General features: G+C 48.9%; 1 protein-coding gene across 2 annotated transcripts in view; it reads left to right on the top strand.

Annotated features, from left to right (window-relative positions):
• Positions 1 to 3,156: 3,156 nt before the first annotated feature.
• LOC111141593 (EYA transcriptional coactivator and phosphatase 2) overlaps positions 3,157 to 15,497 on the top strand; it is a 188,151-nt gene continuing 175,810 nt past the window's right edge. Inside the window, exon 1 of one of the 2 annotated variants that reach the window (XM_022494259.1) lies at positions 3,157 to 3,280. In XM_022494259.1, the coding sequence (XP_022349967.1) occupies positions 3,172 to 3,280 (109 nt within the window). In that variant the 5' untranslated portion in view covers positions 3,157 to 3,171. The remainder of the gene's footprint in view (positions 3,281 to 15,497) is intronic. The other variant, XM_022494258.1, reaches the window with a different exon arrangement.

Below are 15,497 nucleotides of genomic sequence, written 5' to 3'. Positions count from 1 at the left end.
GCCTTCCTGGATGTTTATCTCTAGGGCAATACATAAATACAATTGAGTGACCACACAGTATGGAATTCTTTTTTTTTTAAAGATTTTATGCCTTCCTGGATGTTTATCTCTAGGGCAATACATAAATACAATTGAGTGACCACACAGTATGGAATTCTTTTTTTTTTTAAAGATTTTATTTAATTATTTGACAGAGACAGAGATCACAAGTAGGCAGAGAGGCAGGCAGAGAGAGAGGGGGAAGCAGGCTCCCCGTTGAGCAGAGACCCCGATGCGGGGCTCGATCCAAGGACCCTGAGATCATGACCTGAGCCAAAGGCAGAGGCTTAACCCACTGAGCCACCCAGGCACCCCCAATACAGAATTCTAACTATAAGCTAGATGACTATTCAGCAATATGTACACATTATAGAATCATGGTGCAGACTGGAAAGAAAAAGCCTAATAAACAGGACAAGATCTCATGCATAGCTCTATTCACGTAAATTAAAAACACAAGTCACACATAAAACAATACAACATCACTTTTTAAGGGAATGCATTTACATATTTAATACATTAAAAGTCACCGTCCAAGATGGAGTTGAACATGAGAATATATGGGAACATTTAAAAAATTTTTGTTTGAAGAAGCTAATCGTCCAATTACAGATTTCCTCCTTCCCTGTCTCCCTTCTATCTCTCTTTCCTTGCACCCTTCTGCAGATGGTAACAGGATGACAACAGAATGACCATGATTCTGGGTCAGGTGTTGTGGGGGAAATAAGGTGATTTCCATGTTGGCCTGGCCTTCAAGGATGTTAGGCAAAAGTCAAAGGGGAGCACAGCAAAAGCTTTCCTTAGCAGTGCTCTGTCCCAGGGCTAGAACTCACGAGCACCTTCCTGCTCTGAGTTCCTGAGAAGGACAGCAGCACTTGGTGAAGTAAATAAGCAACGCGACCAAGCCCAGAAGTCACAGTGCTCCTTCTTTCCCCATCAGGCAAATGTTTACCTGCTCACAGAAAGATACAAACACTAGGAGCTCACTTGTGTGGAATTCTCTCATCAGATTAGAAAGTGTATATAAAGTACTTCCTGTGTGCGGTCCTGGCATAAGAGATTTCTTTGGTGGTTTTTTTTTTTTTTTAATCAATGTTTCGGGCCCACAAAGTTGTAGTGGCCACATCACAGGGGTATGCCCACCAGTAAAACGGGAGTTGGCAAGCTTTTTCAGCTGATCGCTAAATATGTCCAGCTGGGCGGGTCTCTGTCACAACTACTGTACTGAGAAGGTGCGGTGTGAAATTAGCCCCAGATGATCCAACCAACCAATAGGCAGGACTGCGTTCAGAGAACACTTTGCTTGTGGACTTAACTGCAGTTTTCACAGGTCTTGAAATGTTATCCCTTTTTCGATTTGTTTCTAACCATTTCAGAACACGAAAGCTGGGACACCTGGGTGGCTCAGGCGGTGAGGCATCTGGCTCCCAATTTCAGTTCAAGTTGTGATCTCAGCGTTATGAGATCGAGCCTCGTGTCGGGCTCCTCGATGGGCGTGGAACGTGCCCGAGATTCTCTCTCTGCCCCCTACTCCCCTTCTCTAAAATAAATAAAAAATAATAGACAATAAAAATATGAAAGCCATTCTTAGCTCATGGTTCCCACAAAAAGATGGGCGGAATTTGGATGGACCCCAGGGTGTCCACCCCTGAACTAAAATATTACAAACTCAGTTGAGGTGCCCAGGATACCACTTCCCAAAGTGCCTTCCCCCCACCATTCCCAGAGTCAGCCATTCTCTGAAATTCATATTTTTCATCCTATACATACTATTACCCATGAATTGCATATGCGTGTATCCCTAAACGGTGTATAGTGTTGATTTGTATGTTTCGTACTTCATAGAAATGATATCCTACTTTGGATACCCTTCTGCCCCTCTGCTCAGGACTCTGTCTGTCCTGCTGTGTGTGGAGACCCAGCTTAGTCTTTTTCACTCCTGTATGATACTCCACCGTGCGCACACACCACCTTTAATTATTCTTTCTCGGGAATGTGTGGACATTTAGGTTGCTCCCCACAAAGACCTTTCCTTGCAGGTACCACCTGTTTCCTTCCTCACCATGACCTTTCCAGGGAGGTACTCTAACAACCCCATTACTCAGACGAGCCAGCTTTTCACTTAAGCAGTTCACTAACTTTCTCAAAGTTGTGAGGAGCGACACCGAAATTTGAATCCATGACCTTTTCATGGTGGAACCTGAGTTTATAACCTCTTTGCCATCGGTCGGTATGTTGTGTTTTATTAAAGTAATGATAACTGATCCTCCCAACGATGACCTCGCAATACTGATGTGCGTAGTCTTTTTCTGAGGACACCTTGAATCAGCGCCACTCATTACTGCTTGTAGTTTAGCCCTTTGGAAACCGCCAGGTGTGGTATCATGCACACGAACCAGAAACCTCACTTCCTAACCACGGCGGATAGGAATTTAGGAGGAATAACTACCAGCCACGGTGCAAGGACTGAACAGTTTTCAATAAAAAAATGAGAAAGACCCAGGAGACGTGTCCCACATTTTCCCTGCCCTCCATAACATTTTATCAACGCCGTAATTCGGGAGCTAGTGTTTCCTCCCCCTTGGTGGGGACCAAAGTGATGGGCTGGGAGTTTGGCCACCAAGAGGGACTTGTTAAATGTTGTGAGTGCCTTCTGAGCCTCTGTCTGTCCATCTAACTAACATCATGTCCATTTTTCCCTTGAAACTGCAGTCAACCCCCTCCGCTCCCTAAGCCTCTGCTTTGGGGAATCCAAACTCCAGCTCTCCCTCTCCGCCTGTCTCTCCCTTCCTCTGCTGGGAAGGCTCCCTCGCTCTCTCCAGCTCATTCAGATGCCATTTAAAAGAGACCGGAATACAATTTTTCTAATGGCAAAATACCATATGAAGGAGGGGAAAGTTTTAATCAAGTGGGTGTATTCTCCGGAGGGGAGCAAGTACTTCATTTTAATTCCTCATTTCCCTTTGATGAAAAGTTTAGTGAATTTTTATTATGTAGAATTTATAAGACAGCCGGGTTTAGGTAATCAGCTTTAATATTTATACTCTTAGGGAAAGAAATAGGAATCATTAGTAAGCATGCATAATTAATGAATAAATTATATTTCCCTTGTTTTCTTCCAGGTACAAGGAAATGCTAGAACTGGTGATCTCACCCAGCCTCACTGTAAACCGCGATCGTCCTGGTAAAGTGAAGCTTAACTGTGTGGATACCGATGTCTGGACTCTGAGTGACGTAGAAGGTAGGCCTCCCGGTGTGAGTGTTGGTGGGCCTGTGGTGGTCGCACTCGCCCCGCGGAATTTAGTTAAGGGACCAACAGCCTTCTACACGTGTCCTTTCCCAAGTACCGTCATTATGACAATCTCTCCTCTCGCCGTTGGGATTGTTGCCTCTGGACCCGAACTTTGGCATGCGTTGCTAACAATGCTGTCCTGTCTAGTCATTAGAGGGGCAAATGTGCTCGTTAGTGTCCCAAACTTCCTGTGCCAAGAAATGCTGACACCTCCTGGGACGATAGGCAGTTTCGGGTGTGTTCCAGGGCCCGGCCCTGGGTGTGTCCCGCAGGGTCAGGGCTCCAGCTCCGAGTCTGTCCCCCAGCACCGTCCTGCCATCACGCATCCTGGCGGGCAATTTGTTTACAAAGGTTTGACGCTGGGACAAGAACTCATCTGCCTTTTGCTTTTGGGTTGGGTTAGAGTCAAGGAAGCAGAGGAGAGTTAAGCTGTTTAAAAAATTATTGGCAAGTGATGCAGCCGAACTAGTTTTCACTAGAACAATTCCAGCTATTGTTTGCCCTGTTTGGGATCTGTCAGCCCTCCTGGGAGAGCTGGGAGGTAGCAGAAGGCATTAAGCTATTATGTTTAACCATTGGACTTAACCCTTTACGTGGCCAGCTTTGGGATTTGACGCTGGTGTCCTGAGATCCCGGGCTGTCTCTCCCTCCCTGTCTGTGTTTGATGACGGTTCAAGGGACAGAAGTGCTACGTTACCATCATGGAAAACCAGAGACTTGTGTCTAGTCAAATACAGCATCGCCAGGAATTTGCTCTTAAGCAACTCCAGGCCTCCAGGGAGTAATCCTTGCTGTCACCAGGACAATGACATTTCCCTTGCGTGCTGGTAATGAAGCTGGGACAAGCCCACTCAAAGACCACCAGGAGGGTCTGGGATTTCCCCCACCCCCCGACCAAATCACATGCTGGAGAACACACCCTCATTCTTCTTGGCACTTTGGAGTGTCCATGTTGACCCCGCCTGGGCTCTTTGAGAGTTGGAGACAGTTTATTAAGCCCTTATTCTCTTCTTTCCTAGTAGAGGCACTCTTCAACCTAGGGCTTTATTTTAGAGCTGGGAGAGCTAGGAGGAGGAGAAGGAGGAGGCTGCTGGGTGAGGAGGATCCAAGGCTAAACCCCGGACCCACTGCTTCCCAGCCAGATGGCCTCCAGCAAATTGTTTCACCTTTCTGAGCCTCCATTTTCTCACCTGTCAAATGGGGGTATAGTCACGACCCACTTCATAGCATGCTTACTGCTGCCGGCCAGGGTTGGTACCAGGACATGTGGTACCAGAGTTAAACGTAGCACTGCATGGTCATTCGTTTCGGAGCCAGATCACCACAGGGACTGTAAAACTAGGGTGAAAAACCAGCAGCTCACAGCCAAATCTGGTCCTCCTGAAATGCCTTTGTTTGGTTTACACTCCACTTTAAATAAAAGTGAACTTGTAAAAACCAGGAGCGTTCACATAAAAATCTGAATTTCTACTTGCTTTTGATATGCTGAATGCTTTAGAGACGCGGGGTCTACATTCCCACCTGGCTGCCACTAGTGGGAGCAGGGGAGCAGCTGTCCCTGAGATGAGTCCCAGCCACTTCCTTCGTCCTTAATTTTTTTTTTTTTTTAAAGATTTTATTTATTTATTTGACAGACAGAGATCACAAGTAGGCAGAGAGGCAGGCAGAGAGAGAGGAAGAAGCAGGCTCCCTGCTGAGCAGAGAGCCCGATGCGGGGCTTGATCCCAGGACCCTGGGATCATGACCTGAGCCGAAAGCAGAAGCTTTAACCCTCTGAGCCACCCAGGCGCCCCTCGTCCTTAATTTTTGTGAGCATGTACTTAGTGCAGGCACCGTGAAAAGCAGCGTGACTGCAGATTAACCCTCCTCCTCCTCTGCCCCGGCGGAGGAAACACATGGCCCTTGCTGTGTACCAGGCATGGATGTCTAGCTCACTGAATCCCCACACCCCCTGTGGTTAAGCTTTGTGTTACCAATGAGGGAACTGAGGCACAGAGAGGTCAAGAGATCATGAGGTCGCTTGATTGAGATGACACAGTTCAGTGACTGCCAGAATTTGAACCTAAGCCGTCTAACCCTGAAATCTCTTCTCCTAATCAGTACACTATCATGTTTATCACTGAGTTATTACACCTCTATGAGGCTATGAGCCCATCTTACCGATGCGTAAGTTGAGGCACAGGAGAATTAAATATAAAGTAAGTGGCCCAAAGACACACAACCAGTGGCAGGGTCAGGAAACAAACCAAGGCACTCCGGCTCCAAAGTCCCCACTTCTTTTTTTTTTTTTTTTTTTAAAGATTCTGTTTATTTATTGGACAGAGAGAGAGATCACAAGTAGGCAGAGAGGCAGGCAGAGAGGAGGAAGCAGGCTCCCCACTGAGCAGGGAGCCCGATGCGGGGCTCGATCCCAGCACCCTGGGATCATGTCTGAGCCGAAGGCAGAGGCTTAACCCACTGAGCCACCCAGGCGCCCCCAAAGTCCCCACTTCTAAACCTCAGACTCACTTTCTCCCAAGCCCTGAAGAGTCCTCAGACCCCAGATTATTTGTCCCCCACAGTGGTAGCACCCACAGACTGTCTCTCTCCTGTCCTCACCCTTTCCAGCTGCCCTGGAGCAGATGCTCCCAAATTCAGAGCAGGCAGAGCCAATAGGGTCAGGTTACACGTGTGCACGTGCACACACACACTTTTCTTTCTCTTGAGATGGGCGATGCGCTCCTGGGCTCTGCAGGGAACATTCTGCCCTGGCTGTGGCCTCTAGTGCCAGGTTGCCAGGTTCATCACCTGCCCTTCCAGCCTGGCCTTCTGGGCCCTTCTGTGACAGAGTCATTATTGACTGCAGGGGCCCAGATCCAGGGAGGGCCCAAGGGGGGGGCACAAGCCAGGGGGCCTCCATTCAGGGTGTTCTGGAAGGAATCTGAAACCCAGAAATCCCCCGGTGGCTCCCACTGCATTCATGCTGCCTCTTACCGCCTGGGCCGCCCCCCCCACCACCACCACCAGCGTGGTCACCCAGCCTCTTTGGAATTTCTTTGCCTCCTCTGTTAAAGGGGAGTAATTGTTCCACGGACCATGTGAGGATGAAATTGTTAAAACATGGAAAGGACTAAGCTTTTCTTAAAAAGCATAGAAAACGATCTAATTTCCTTCCTTTCGGCCACCAGGCTCGCCTTGTCTGTCGCCACCAGCCTCTCCGACTTGGCTCCTCCCCATCCCCTTTGCTCAGCAGACCTAGCCTTGGCCTTGTTTCTTTTGCTGTAAATCAAAAGCGTGATGCTGCCCTCGGGGCCTTGGCACTGGCTGTCCCCTTGGCCTGGACCAGTCTCCCCATCTGTGGGGCCATCCCTCAGCCTTCAGGGCTCATCAGAGAGGTCTTTTCCTCCTCCTATCAGAATTAACGGTTCATTCACTCTTGCAACAGGTGTTTCTTCAGCCGCCTGCCCAGTTTTGTTTTAAGCACTAGGAAGTCAGCATACAAAGGCCCCTGCCTTCCTGGAGTCTGGCCCAAGGGGCTTGCAGGCCAGAGGCTGATAATAACAGTAAATAAGCAAAATACAGAGCATGGCAGGCAGTGACACATGTTGTGGATGGGGGAGGCAGGGGGGAAGCTGGGGAGGAGGATGGGGAATGCAGGGGTGTGGGGAATGTCCCTGGGAAGATAACACTTGAGTAAAGACCTTAAGGAGATGAAGGAGGGTGTTCCTGTCAACGAGGAAGGAGAGCCTCGGATGCAGAGGGAACTACAAGTGCAAAGGCTCTGGGGCAGCCTCGTCTCCAGAGTGCCTGAGAGTGGTAAGGAGGCGGCATGGCTGGAGCCCAGTGAGCCAGGGGCCGTGGGGGAGAGGAGGTACGGACAGTGGCCAGGTTCAGACCTTGAGAGCCACAGGAAGGACCTTGGCTCCTACCATGAGTGAGATGGGAGCTCTGGGAGGGTTTGGCACAGAGGAGAGACCGCTGATCTGTGTATTGACAGGACCCCTCAGGCCATACGTGAGAATGACTGGGTGTGGGGACCCACGGGGAGCCCACAGACCAGCGAGGGAGGCATTGCAGTAACCCAGGTGAGAGGCGCCAGTGCCTTGGACCTGGGTAGGGAGAAGGGGCAGATTCAGGACCGGATTTGAGGGCAGAGCCGACAGAACCCGCACCCACATTTTTCTGTGTCCTGTTTCCTTTTCTTCATCATCCTTCTTTGTCAGAAGGCACGTGTTTGTTCGCCTGTTGTGTTTTGTGTCCTCGGCCCGAATGTCAGTTCTCAGAAGGCAGGCATGGCCCACCTCAGTCACCTGTGTGTCCCCCCTGCTGAGAACAGTGTGTGACGCCTCGTAGGTGCTTCAGAAATCCTCCAAATGAGGGAGGACAGAAGCCAGAGCCCATGACCGTGAGTGCTCCCCTCTGTCGGACCCGTGCACCTTCACACCTCACAGTCCTCGCCACCCTGTACCCCTGCGAGAGCCCTTCCTTTTCCTCTGTTTCTCTGTGACATGTTGGTTTCTGCTCACCAGCCAATACACAAACACACAGTCCTTACAAAGACTTGAAACACTGGGTCACATCTACCCGAGATCGGTGTCTCTTCCCTTCCCCGGAAGTAACCACCGTGACCTGTTTTGTGTGTCTGTCAAGGCAGTTCTGTAAGCAGTCATATCTGTATCAACATGTGTTTATGTGACTTAGGTGTGTATATTTTTATATATTTAAACATGTATGTTTACCATAGAAATTACAGTATCGCTGGAAAAAAATCAAATACAAATCTATCGCTTATATAATACATATTTGTTATAACTTGCTCTGCTTACTCAGGACCCATTAAGTAATGATTTACCTCTTTTTTGTTTGACCGAATGACACACCAAAGAATGGCGGTGCCCAGTTCATGAAGCCGCCCCCTGGGGAGGAACATGAGGTTATCTGTAATTTTTTGCTCTTATAGACAACGCTAGGAGTATCGTCATGTGTGCTGCTGTTTGAACATGTGTCCTGCTTCTCTAGGCAAGAGGCTGAGAGGTGGAGGGATGATGTCAAGGTCTCCCCTCCCTGGTCTTACAGACTCCCCCTCAGCCTCATCGCAAAAACCTCCCGAGCCCCTCTGGTTGGTTGGTAGCTTCTCGTTCATTCCTTCGTTTCTGCAGCCATGCGGTCAACAGTTTGTTTGATGCACCTGCTGGGCACGAGGCCCTGGGGAACCCCCCACCCCCACTGCCTGCCTTCAGGGCCTTTGCAGGTCACTCTGCTCCCAGAGGCACTTTCAGCCTCTCCCCGTGGTCACTGCACCCCACATCCTACAGGCTTTGGGCTCAGCCCGAGCTCAGTGTGTATCCCAGCTCTGTCACTTGCCCCCCGTGTGACCTTGACCAAATTCCTATTCTCCGCCAGCCTGTGTCCTCACCTGGATAATGAAGATATGCTGGCTGCATGTGTTTGGTAAATTGTTCCAGAATGCCTGCCGTGAGTCAGCACCTGGTGCGGGTGGTGGGGATATAAAGGTGGATGAGACCGACGAGTCCCCCTCCCAGAGCTTCTCTTCTGGTGGAAGAGACAGGTACTGAATTCTTAAACCAATATGGGATTTCAGATGGTGGTGGTTTCTATGAGGAAGTAAAGCAGGGATGTGGTAGGGTGACCTGCAGGCGGGCCAGTGGTTAGAAGGGCTTTCCAGTGATTATGCTAAAGCCTTGCAGAAAGCACTCAGTGGAGGTTAGCTCCGTGTCTCTCCCTCTTTAATGTGCATAGACTCAGTCGGGGACTTTGTTAAATTGCAGACCCTAAGAGTCCGCATTTCTAACAGACCCCCTGGCGATGTCTATGCTCTGCTGGGCTTCACCAGACACTCTTAGGAGCGAGGAGTTAGCTTGGTTGTGCATCAGAATTACTTTGCAAGTTTTCTTAGCACGCACATGGCAGGACTCCACTCCTAGCATTGCTGATTCAGTAAAGGTTTGGTCTAGGGCCCAAAAATTTGTGTTTCTGACAAGTTCCAGGTAATACTGATAGTGCTGGCCCAAAAACCACACCCTGAGAACAAGGCTTTTGCACTGTTTTCAAATCTGACTGCACACCGGAATCTCCTGGGAAGTTTAAAAAAGTTTTTAAAAAGACTCATGTCCAGATCCCACACCCAGAGAATCTGATTTAATTGGTCAGAAGTATAACCCATGCAATGGGATTTTTCTAAAGCTCTCCAGATGAGTTTATTGTGTACCAGGATTGAGAACAGTTGTTTTAGATGGTGAATTTCTCCAGGACAAGGACAGTTTTTTATTCCTAGATATGTATTTAAATTATTGTCCCTGATTAACACACAGCTCAGTCTATGACTCATGGTAGAGCCTTAAAAATTGTTAATGGGTGGATAGGTAGATAGATAATGGATGGAAGAATAAAAAATAGATGGATAGAGGATGGATGGATGGATGGATAGAAGATGGATGGATGGAGGATGGATAGATGGATTGATGGATGGATAGATGGAGGATGGATGGATGGATAGATGGATGGATGGATGGATGGATGGATGGATGATGGTTGGATGGATGGAGGAGGGTAGATGGGTGGAGCGTGGATATGGATCAGTGGAGGGTGGATACATGGATGGGGGAAGGATCATGGATGGCTGGAGGATGGATGGAAGGGAGGAGAATGGATGTGGATGGATGGAGGATGGATGAATGCGTGGGTGGATGAATGGATCAAGGATGGGAGGATGGATGGATGGATGGATGGAGGATAGATGTGTGGGTGAGTGGGGAGATGGCTGGCTGGCTGGGTGAATGAATGAATGAATACAGGATGGTCTTGAGGATCACAGATAACGAGGTGATTTAGCTTTGAATCCTTAATAAAGTTTCCTTAATTTCCCCTGCCTTATTTCCATATCTGTAAAATACAGATAATAACTTTCTCATTGAGCTATTATGGACAACAATAGAGATAAGTCTCATGCCGTCCTTAGCACAGTGTCTGCCTTATAGTAACTGCTTGAGAAATATTAGCTATCATTCATTACCCTTCAAGGGAAAATTGGATTTGAATTGTATCCTGTCTTCTGGAAGGAGAGGAAAAAATGTTACAGAACTGAGAAAGCAAAACTGAATAAAGAAAACTTTTTTGTTTAAAATGTAGGTATGGGGGTGCTTGGGTGACTCAATGGGTTAAGCAGCTTCCTTCAGCTCAGGTCATGATTCCGGGGTCCTGGGATCGAGTCCTGCATTGGGCTCACGGCTCAGTGAGGAGCCTGCTTCTCTCTCTTCCTCTGCCTGCTTCTCCCCCTACTTGTGCACTATCTCTGTCAAATAAATAAATAAAAATCTTGTAAAAAATAAAATGCTGATATAAAAAAAAAGAGAGAGAGAGATACATTTTGCAGAGGCCAATGTTATCATCTCATCAAGGGTTTCCTCTGAGAGGTAAGACTGTGCCCACAGGACAAGCTGGGCTGTCTACTCTCAGACCTCCTGTTCCTCCTCCATGCTGGGCATGACAGGGTCTGATTTTCAGTTCCCATCTCATCCAAGCCAGGTGGAGCCGCCCAGACTTCTGCCCGAGTCCTCACCTGGGGAGACGCAGATCAGCTTCCACTCTCCCGCCCCATCGCCTTCCCCAGCTGGCTTCCTGGGGGCCTCAGCACCCAGAACAACCTCTACCCGAACAGAACAGAAATCCCACTCTGGGGGTGTACTATGAAGGAGATTGCCAATCCCCTCTTTATGAGAAAGGACACAGGCGATTATTAATTATTGAGCGCCTTCCCTACGTGAAGAGCTCTCGCCCCTGGCAATGTCTCCGGGACTCCCCACCTTCTCCAGCCACTCTCTGCGGTATGTGGGTACCACCTCTCCTGTTGCTGGCTTACTGATTTTTCTTTAAAACAATTCCCTTTCAGGGGGCGCCTGGTGGCTCAGTGGGTTAAAGCCTCTGCTTTCGGCTCAGGTCATGATCCCAGGGTCCTGGGTTCGAGCCCCACATCGGGCTCTCTGCTCAGCAGGGAGCCTGCTTCCCCTCCTCTCTCTCTGCCTGCCTCTCTGCCTACTTGTGATCTCTGTCTGTCAAATAAATAAAATCTTTAAAAAAAAAACCAACAATTCCCTTTCAGTACCTTCATTTTATTTATTTATTTTTTAAGATTCTATTTATTTGACAGAGAGATCACAAGTAGGCAGAGAGGCAGGCAGAGAGAGAGAGAGAGGAAGAAGCAGGCTCCCTGCCGAGCAGAGAGCTCGATTCGGGGCTCCATCCCAGGACCCTGGGATCGTGACCTGAGCCGAAGGCAGAGGCTTTAATCCACTGAGCCACCCAGGTTCCCCAGTACATTCATTTTAAAAGGATGACTTAACACCTGTTCTAGAAATGAAAAGTATTGCCTTTGATAGTCTTGCTGTAGTTCTAATATATGCATTTAGATAAATCAGTGTCGGTTTATGGGCGCCTGGGTGGCTCAGTGAGTTAAAGCCTCTGCCTTGGGCTCAGGTCATGATCTCCGGGTCCTGGGATCGAGCCCCACATCGGGCTCTCTGCTTAGCGGGAAGCATGCTTCCCCCTCTCTCTGCCTGTCTCTCTGCCTACTTGTGATCTCTCTCTGTCAAATAAATAAAATCTTAAAAAAGAATCAGTGATGGTTTAAATAGAAGAGTGTGTATCTACGTACCCTCTCAAATCCTCGCACTCTGGGATGTCCTGGCCTTGTTCCTTGCAGTCCTCAGGAACACCCCTCCAAGGGACAGATGCCTTGTTCACTGTCACATAGCCACTCAATGAGAGTCAAAACTGGGGTTAGTGCTTCTGGACCCCTAACACAGTGCTCTCTCCTGCTGTCCTTGTCCCTGGCCCGAGAGCACTTTAAACCACCCATACAGACGAGATGAGCTGACGTGGTTAGTAGACTTGCATCTTTCATAGCAAAGACCTGCCTCAAGACATCTTGCACTAGAAACAGTCCCGTCCTGTGGGGATCATAGAAGCAGGCCCCTGGGGTCAAATTAGGCAACATAGTAGTGGCTACTGCTTTCAGAATCATTAGCTTCTTAATCCTCCCAGTGAGAGGTAAAAAGGGTGAACATTCATATTGGGCTCATGGATTCAAGTGGCTTAAGCAAGGGCCCGGGGAGAACGGGAAGCTAATGCGAGCTTCTGCCCGGGGAGCCCTTGGTAGGTACCTGCCTTTGCAAGGCTGGCGGCAGCTCTGCAGTTGTGAGGTGTGGTCCCATCTTGTGGATGTGGAAACCAAGGCTTAGAGAGAGGAAGGGACAGGCACAAAGTCACGTGGTTATTTTGCTGCAGCCGCAGGATTTGAATTTGGGACCGATCCCTTAAGCCCGTGTGCTATTTTAGGGAAGAACTTTAAATTGACAAATTAGAGAGATTTGGGTTGTAGATCTGGCCCACCCACAGCAGGTGCATGAAGGCCCAGATGAAGGAACAAAGTATGAAGGCCCCTGCACAAGTTTCTTCACACAGTCACGTGTACACACAGTCACGCACAAGTGTGCATTCACACACGTAGACCTAGCTTTATTTGCCTTATTTTATTTTTTTTAAGATTTTATTTATTTATTTGACAGAGATCACAAGTAGGCAGAGAGGCAGGCAGAGAGAGAGAGAGGGAAGCAGGCTCCCCGCTGAGCAGAGAGCCCAATGCGGGGCTCAATGCCAGGACCCTGAGATCATGACCTGAGCCGAAGGCAGAGGCTTTAACCCACTGAGCCACCCAGGTGCCCCTGTTTGTCTTATTTTAAAAACCAGATCTTACAACTTGCTCGTCTATATTGTCTTCTGGGACCTGTATGCATTTGAGTTTGTGACTTCTAGAAGGGAGATTTCTTTTTCTGAACCTGAAATTGGGATACTTTTTAATGATTCACAGGGGTTTTCTTAGCCTGTAGCCCATACTCTTTCTCGAAGCTCAGAAGTGTGGTTTCCTGGCCTCCTGTGTCAGTCTTACCAGGGAGCTTTCTTTTTTCTTTTCTTTTCTTTTTTTTTTTCCCTTTCAGGATTTCACTTAAATTCAAGTTAGTTAACATCTAGTGTAGTATTAGTTTCAGGGGTAGAATTTAGTGATTCTTCAGTTGCATATAACACCCAGTGCTCATTCCTATCAAGTGTCTTCCTCAATGCCCATACCCCGGTAACCCCATCCCCCCCACCTCCCCTCCAGCAACCCCCAGTTTGTTTCCTAGAGTTAAGGGTCTCTTATAGTTTGTCTCCTCTGTTTTCATCTTATTTTTCCTTCCCTTCCCTTATGCTCATCTGTTTTGTTTCTTAAATTCCACATATGAGTGAAGTCATCTGGTGTTTGTCTTTCTCTGATTGACTTACTTTGCTTAACATTATACTGTCTAGTTCCATCCATGTCAGTGCAAATGGTAAGATTTCGTTTTTTGATGGCTGCGTAATATTCCATTGTATATCTACCGCACATCTTCTTTATCTACTCATCTGTTGATAGACATCTCGGCTTTTTCCATAGTTTGGCTATTGTGGACATTACTGCTATAAACATTGGGGTGCACGTGCCCCTTCGGGTCACCACGTTTGCATCCTTTGGATGAATACCTACTAGTGCAATTGCTGGGTCATAGGGTAGTTCTAGCTTTAATTTTTTGAGGAACCTCTGTACTGTTTTCACCTGGGATCTTTCTTGGCCTGCAGGCTGGGAGTCTGCATTTTCACAAGGTCCCCAGGGAGTCCTGTGCAGGGTAAGGCACCAGGTGCACTGCTCTGTACCATCCACTTTCTTCCTTTGCACTTGTTCTCGTTATAATTAAGCACTTATTTACATAATCCTTTGTTTGCCATCCATCTTCCCCACTTAGGCACTTCTGGACCGCTTTAGCTCATTGTTATAACCCAGTTCCTAGCACATGCCTGGAGCAAGTAGGCAACGAATAAGTGAATGAGTGAATGAATGAATGAATGAATGAATGGGCTCATTCCAGAGGCCGCGGCCATCTGTTTAGCTAATCCTTCTCCCTTTACCCATGGGAAGCTGGGGAGGAAGAGGAGACTTAAGAGTTTTAAATTCAGAATTAAATGGAGGAGGCTCTGTCTCCCTCCCCTCCTTGAGAGCTAGCTGTCCCGTTTTATGTGTCAACCACATCCCCCAAGACACGTGGTGAGACTTGGAGATCGGCTACCTTGGGTCAGGTCACTAGGGCAGGTCTCACCTCTGGCAACATGGATATGGTTGATGCCCCGTTGACCTCAGCCTCATCCATCATGGCAAGTTCAGTGGCACTAACAAGGTTGAGAACAAGAAGCTGTGGTCAGTGCAAGTCCAGGCTCTAGACCCCACCAGTAGGAGTGTGGGCCACTGCAGCTTCTGAATATAATGTTTCCGGCACCCTGAAGATGCTGGGGGCTCACTTGACGAGTGCAGTCTGAGGGTCACCTGCCCCTTGTGCCGGTGGCCCCATGTTGGTGTTGGGGTAACCATGAGGAGTATGACCTCCCCCTAGATTGTGCTCCCACTACTCCCACTGCCAGACTCTGTAACACTCTGGCATCACGCAGGGACTCGTGACCACAGTCCACCCACTGTCTGCCCCTCTGGCAAACTGTGGTACCATGGTCCTGCAGCTGGCCGGAGCGTCGCGCCTGTACGCAGCAGCGGCACCCGCACGGCTGGGGGCGGGGTTGAACCTCCGCTGCATGGAGAGCTCAGGGGCCTGGCCTCCCGCATCTCCACCCTCAGCGGGTCTCTCTGGCTCTGACTACCATCCAGAGAAAGGTGTCAGGTACAGCCGCATTCAGAAAGTAGTGAAGCGGGCCTCTGGGGGGGATCACCGAGAGCCGTCCTGGGCTGTACTGAGGTCTAGGTTGTCACCTACGACTTGAAGAGCGATGTCGCACTGGGGCTGGCACTGCCCACAGGGTCGTCCCGTCGGGCCCACTTCCTAGTTTGCAGATGATGACAACTGCAGGCAGGCCTCCTGGTCCTCGTGACCTCCAGGGACACAGCCTTGGGCCACAGCAGCAGCACCGGACAGAAAGAGAAGCTCTCCGCTCCTGGCAAGTCCTTGCCTCTGCTCCGCGCCCAAAGCACTGAGCGTCCCCGTCCTGGACATAGTCCCACCCAGGCCCAGAAGAAGGAAGGAGCTTGAAAGCCCCACCTTGTCACAAGCCATCAGGATTTCCAGTGAGGTGTACAGCATTGCCACCCGGAGTA

Source organism: Enhydra lutris, unplaced genomic scaffold (genome assembly GCF_002288905.1).
Source record: "Enhydra lutris kenyoni isolate GAN:26980312 unplaced genomic scaffold, ASM228890v2 scaffoldscaffold6, whole genome shotgun sequence".
Taxonomy (NCBI): Eukaryota; Metazoa; Chordata; class Mammalia; order Carnivora; family Mustelidae; genus Enhydra; species Enhydra lutris.
Note: the sequence above shows the minus strand (reverse complement) of the source record. Positions and strands in the feature narration are given on the sequence as shown.